General features: G+C 32.2%; 1 protein-coding gene across 1 annotated transcript; it reads right to left on the reverse strand.

Moving 5' to 3' along the window:
- Positions 1–1556: 1556 nt before the first annotated feature.
- On the reverse strand, positions 1557–5069 carry LOC145167233 (serine/threonine-protein kinase STY13-like). The gene is made up of 6 exons (XM_079086365.1): positions 4379–5069; positions 4117–4249; positions 3828–4023; positions 3594–3718; positions 3336–3494; positions 1557–2490 (listed from the first exon to the last, which is right to left on the reverse strand). Exons 1-6 carry the CDS (start codon positions 4507–4509, stop codon positions 2173–2175), a joined length of 1062 nt encoding a protein of 353 aa, XP_078942491.1. The 5' UTR covers positions 4510–5069; the 3' UTR covers positions 1557–2172.
- Between the last annotated feature and the right edge of the window lie 1718 nt (positions 5070–6787).

The raw sequence follows: 6787 nt of genomic DNA on the forward strand, positions 1-6787 counted from the left end.
ATGCCCGAAACACTCCCCGAGATTCCCGAGAAGCCCGAAAAATTTATCTTTTCGGTTTCGAAGCTCTACCTTCGCAGAGCCCGATTTTCAACGAAGAAAGTCATATTTAGAGCCGAAGTGCTGCCCAAATTATTATTTTGACCCCCGGTTATTTCACGGTGAGTTTAATACATAGGAACAATTGTATGTTATGTGTTATATGTGCTATGTGCTTTTCCATGTTATCATCTCGAGTTGTTGTCTCCGCTATTTTTATAGCAAGGCTGTACCTCTGACTTGAAGTGTATGACATAGGCATCACTTGGGTATTGGTATGAACCGTTGACCATGAAGTGTATGACATAGGCATCACTTTGGCTTCGGTAGTATGCTAAGATAAGGCTGAAAGCCTAAATATTCTAGCAAAATAATATTCCTGAGTATTTTCTGTGCCATTTGTGCTGAAACTTTATTGATTTTATATCAAGTATGGAAATTGTTATGTCTCATTGATTGATATGGAAAGCTTTTAGCATTATGCCTTTGTTGTTCCTTGATCCTCTTTGCCTCTGTCATATTGAAGTATATATATATATATATATATATATATATATATATATATATATATATATATATGGCATAACGTTATATTGTATCTATTATTGAACTCACTAAGCGTCACCGCTTACCCTCTCAATGTTTAACAAATTTTGCAGGAGATAAGTAACCAGTGTAGTCATATACTGTTGAAAGGTTTAGAATAGTTGTAATATTACTTTTGTATTTAGGGATCATGTTTGTATAAATTTACAATATCCTTGGTAGTTATGTAAAATATTAAAACATAGTCGGTTTGTATCCAATTTTTTGTAATCACTTTATCAATGTATGATAATGTTTTATAAATATGCATGTAGCATGTTTTGGAGTAACTTTATTGTCTAGTATGAAAGTTTAGAAAGGGGTTCTTTCAATAACTCACGTGAATTCTTCCATAAGCATATGAAACAAACTAAGTCAAGATGTAGTTGGAAAGATTGTTCTACTTGTACTTTCTACCACCGATCATCTCGCTAATATATTTGCTAAAATGTATCAACAAGCTCATATGAGAGCTCATTAATCTATTCAACATGTCTTTTGGTCGTACACCGTCCTAATGGTACCACACAAAAATTTAAAAATGATTGTAATTAATACACGCAAGCCGAGAAACAATTCTCTTGAGCTCTAACATAGTAAAGATGTTTGTGATTATTATCATACACCATTGCTTTTTCATGGGAAATTTTACTAAAAAGATGCTTAATTTACTTTAAGAAAATCAGATAAAAACATGAAAGAATGTTTTTGTATCCAAATATCGGAGCGAAAATGATCTAAGACCAAGTGGTGCACATTTAAATTAATGTGATTTTTTATTTTCTTTAAATTAATGAAATATCTTCCTTTTATAATTAAATTATTTATATATTTATTAAAAAAAATAAAAGGAAATAAGTGGTGCATTTCCAAGGTAGAGAGAATCGGGAAAAGAATAGAAAAATGATATGATTATAGGACAAAAGCGAAAGGTGTGTGAAAAGTACACAATTTGGTCCAATACATTGATCATTGAAATAGTGAAGAATACAAACAAATCTATGGCAATTTGGTATGCAAAAGAGTACAACTTAAAAGCAAAAAGTTGGACAGATTTATAACTTAAAGGGGTATAAAAGGGGTCTTTGGATGGACTTTATTTCTTACACCTACAACATCACATCAACCCTACCCCTTTTCGCACAACTTTAGCATCTAGAAACTTTAAGTTGGCCCACACCATCCCACCTCAGGAGCAGTGTATATCATATCAAACACACAACAGCCTGTTAGGTGTCCAATATCCACAAGGAACCCCGTCCATAGCAAAACAAAATCTCTCACGCTGACATTGCAACTGCTAAGACTCAAAACCTTGACCGTCTCTTGATTTTCGAACGCACCATTTCAAATGGCATTTCACCGTCGGTATACTAACACTTAAAAAAACAAACGGCCTCTAAAAAATCACATTTAAAACAACTTCAAATCCATATTTCTCCATTAAAACCTAACACAAAACACCTTCTAAATCCCCAACTAATCTTCTTTTCTTACTACTTTCACTCTATACATGATCTATAATATATTTCCAACCTCTCATCTTTATCATCAACAACATTGATAAAAACACGAAAATAGACCTCGAGGGCTATTTCCAACAGGAGTTTTTGGTGTTTCAACCGATTCACCCCTTTCTCCCATTAAAGTGCTTGTGCCAGGAGATTCGGGTGAAAAGATGGTATTTTGGGAGGTGAAAATTCGAGGTGGGATGGATGTGGGTCCCATTTGTGTATTGTTTGATAAGTAATGAAGAAGCATTTGTATTATTTGAGTGAAATTTGGGCGAGCATTTGGATCTTCTTTCCAACAAGATGTCACAATGAGAGCCAAATCCTCTGGGAGGTCATCCGCACTTGGTCTTACATTCTGTCAGACAAAATCATCAAAAAGGGTAAAATAGTCATTTAACATGGGTTTAACGAAAAGTCTCAGATCCCCGCGTTATAATAAGATTTTCCCAATAGGGTTAATAATTGTATTTAAAAAATAGTCTACATTATGTTTGGTTTTTATTGATTAGACAAAGAATGTAAAAGTAGGGGTAAAATGGTCATTTGACAAGCGTTTAAAAGGAAACAAACGTTCCTTTTCGAACCTAAACCGGAAAAATGTTATCCACTTATGTTTTCGGCATCATATAAAGGTTTTATAGAAGGGGTAAATTGGTCATTTAACATGGGTGTGACAAAATCAAACAAACGGTGTTATTCATAGAGAGAAAAACCGTTATAAAACCCTAAAATAAGGACCAAAACTGCAAAAAGGATTCATTTTTGGACCCAAACCAAAAAAAAAGTCAAAAAAGTAACAGGGACCAAAATTGTAATTTAGTCAAAGTGATATATTTTATCATTTATACTTAATTTATGTTTTAAGCATCCTACTTTAAAATAAAATAAAACAAACAAGGGACTATATTTTATTGACTTCTCCTTAAGTCATTATTTCCCCATTTTACTCATACTTGACGTTTTCTAAAACACAAAAAATTCAACCTTTTTGTGAAACTTTCTTCAAAACTAATGATTAAATATAACGCGTGTGTTTCAAGTTTTGAAAAAATTTAAGTAATGTTCCTTATAAAGATTTCACCTTTCACATATAAAGTATAAACAACACCACTACATTACCAATTTACCATTACCCAACCTGCCCGAACTGCCCGAAAATCAAGAGGATAAAAATAAAAAATAAAAAATAAAAAATAATACCTTGAAAGCAGCTGCATATGCAGCTTGTAGATTTGACATGCCTTCAAATGGTAATTTGTTGTGTATAAGCTCCCATAAAACAATGGCAAAACTATACGCATCTACTTTATGGTTATAATGCTTCTTTTCTCCATGCCTTAATGTCACAGTGCTATAAAGCTGCACTTTGTATTAGATATTTTTTAAACTGAAAATGTAACGTAAAAAAAAAAAATAGAAAAGTAATTATAATTTATAAATTATAAATTATTAAATTACCTCTGGAGCCATCCATCTATATGTTCCAGTTTCTGCTGTCATCATCTCTGTTAATGATTCTTCTCTTGCCAAACCAAAATCAGCAAGTTTTACAGATTTGTGGTCTGACGTAAGCAGCAAATTTTCTGAAAAAAAATATATATGATTTTTATCGATCCCAATAAAAAAAAATAAAAATATATATTTCGAATTCTAATTTCTAACTATAACACAAACGATGAAATGAAGGTTTACCAGGTTTTAAGTCGCGATGAATGATCCCATGAGAGTGTAAACATTCCATTGCACGAGCAATATCAAGTGCAAACCCAATAGCGACACGTGTCTCCAACCCATTGGGTCGCATATTCACTAAGTATTTTCTCAAAGTTCCACCGGTAAGAAGCTCGGTGACGATCACCATGACTGGTTCCTTGCAAGCTCCGATGAACTAATACAAAACAAGATTCGATTTTTATTATTATTATCGTTAATAAAACATTATCCAATATCCATAGTCTATTTAATGATATTAAAACTGTACCTTTACTAAATTCTTGTGTTGCACTTTCGATAACATTGCGACTTCTCGCACAAAACGACCTTCTATCTTTGCTATCTCCTCTGGCGTATCGCCTTTGTTAACAATTTTAATGGCGACGATTTTGTTTTTGTATCTGGGTGAATTAAGACAATCAATAAAACAACAAAATCGGGAACAAATTAACAATTTAGATCGATATTCGTAGTTAATTGCGATTTGCGAACTACAATGGGAGTTTTTTTAAAGGTAAACAACGACTTACTTGCCCTCGTATACTTTGCCATGAGCACCCTCGCCGATCTTCGGACCAACGAAAAGAAGCTTCGGATCGATTATCCATTTCGCTTCCAAATTAAACTCGCTTGCGGAGAAAAACGCATTTTCAGATCCCATATTCTTTGAGGATTTTTATCGAACACCTTACAGGCAAAATGTTCAAGAACGCATTTTTTAAAAGCTAGACTAGACCCACAGCATAAATAAACAAACCCACAAACACGATCAACTAGCAGACTTAAAAGGTTCACTTCAGCTTTAATGGCAGTGACCCATACTGTGAGATCAGATACACACAGACACACATACACAATTAAAAATATGAAATCGGATTGCCTTTGTTTGGGAGACAAAGCATAAAACCCCCCATGTTCATTAAGACAAGAAACTAACCCCACGACTTAAATAAACCTTAAAAGACCCATTACGATAAGCTCTGAGCAAGATCAATGGGTTCTTGTAAAGAATTAAAATTCTGGAGTAAATGAGAGAGGGTTTGAGAGTATTTAATTGGAAGTTTGGTTGAGTTATCGATCTGCAAAGAAAAAGGAAAGGAATTGGGTAAATTTGTGTCAGACAGAATCGTGTGTGCATTATCTTAGTGATTAAAATATTTAGGGAGAAAATGGAAGATGAGATGCGTAAACCCGAAAGATTTGGGGGTTTCGATGCCATTTGATTGAGAGATTGTGCAGGTTTTATAGTGGAATTTTTTTACTAAAATAATACACACGCATTATTAACGGGTGCCCATAATTTAATAGACTATTATCGATAATTATGGGTTTTATTATTTTGAATTAACAGTAAACAAGCTATATTATTTATTCATAATCAAATGATGGTTGTTTATCAAAAGGTAATATAGTAACTGAATTCTTCCATTTTATTATAAAACTAGGTTATAACCCGTGAAACCACAGTCGGTATATTTAAAATTTCTATATAAATAAAAATAATAATAAATGTAAAAAAAACAAGATATTGTCATTGTAAATAATTATGAATTAATTTGTTAAGCAAAATAAAATAATAATGTTATTAGGATAAGATTCTGTATTTTCAAATTTTGGATTGAATTTGATTTGTTACCAAAAAAAAGAAAATAATAAAAATCATAGAAAAATGTCACGTGTCAAATAGGCATTCTAAAAAACTGACACGTGTCATTTTTAGGTTTCATTTATTAGAAGAGGTAGATATATTATAAAAATTAATTTTTAAAACGTGATTTTTAAATATAACAAGCATTCCTTTTATATATAGTTATTATCGGATTGTCAATAATATAATATAAATCAAGTATAACTTTATATCAAAAACCAAAATATAATTTTATTAAAAAAATACTAGCCAATATATTACAATTATTTACGGGCGGCATTTCATTTTTTTAAAAACAATTTATAAGTATATTGTCGATAATATTATCTAACATATTTTTCTCAATATATAACTGTTAGTATATATAATATTTTTTTAGAGACAATTTTGAACTTCATATATATCTTACAATAAAACTAGACAATCAGTCATAAATTGATCACTCATCTTATTATGTAAATCAGTATTTATCAGCTTCATTGCTGAAGATACACATTCTATATGGAGATTAGAATTGACAAAATTAGTGATAATTTAGTATTTTTAGTAGAAAAATGCATGTGGATATATTATATGTTACCATCTTTGTTATACCTCCAATTCTCTTCAAGTTATTAAAACTTGTATGTCAAAGTATATCTATAATATAATTTTGAAAATTCACTCAAAGTGCTCCGAGGTTATGTTATTTTTTAACACCCCGTTCTCGAGTTCAACTTAACGAGAAAAAAAATGAGTGGAAATGAGAAGAAAATTAAAAAAAAAAAATTGATGTTCCCGAGTTTTATTAAATAAAGGGTAAATTACACCATTCGTCCCTCGTGGGCATGCCAGAAAGCGTGTTTAGTCCCTATTTTCAAAAATTAACTCGGACCATCCCTATGTTTATTTTTTCTTGCGCGCTCAATCCCTATTGACATGAAATGACTGTCTTACCCTTACTGTTTTCTTTTTTCATTTTTTATTTCTTTATCAGTTTTAAATTAAAAAATAAATAAATAAACCAAATATTCCAACCCCTTCGTACGCACTTCCATTCTTCCCTGTTCTTACCTCCTTCACAACAGGCCTACATCACTAAGCCAAAAAAACCATCGCCACCTTGATCTAAAATTCCGTCGGCAACTTTCGACGGTGGCGTACAAGTGAAGAATGAGACCGACGACTTTCGACAAAGCACCACCATCATAGATCCACTCAGTCACCTTCTCATATCTTCTGCAACTACGCTGTCGACCACACACCTAGAAATCGGTTCCGTAAGAGAAAAAGGGTGCAAAATCGGAGGGGT

The sequence above is a fragment of the Lactuca virosa genome, chromosome 3, assembly GCF_052849685.1.
Source record: "Lactuca virosa cultivar CGN04683 chromosome 3, Lactuca_virosa_CGN04683_v6, whole genome shotgun sequence".
Classification (NCBI taxonomy): domain Eukaryota; kingdom Viridiplantae; phylum Streptophyta; class Magnoliopsida; order Asterales; family Asteraceae; genus Lactuca; species Lactuca virosa.

Excerpts from the sequence above, each read along its gene's own strand:
- LOC145167233 (XM_079086365.1), bottom strand. The coding sequence starts at position 4,509 with ATGGGATCTGAAAATGCGTTTTTCTCCGCAAGCGAGTTTAATTTGGAA. Across the intron at positions 4,250-4,378 it reads GGCAAAGTATACGAGGGCAA|ATACAAAAACAAAATCGTCG; the intron begins GTAAGTCGTTGT and ends TAATTCACCCAG. Across the intron at positions 4,024-4,116 it reads AACACAAGAATTTAGTAAAG|TTCATCGGAGCTTGCAAGGA; the intron begins GTACAGTTTTAA and ends GTTTTGTATTAG.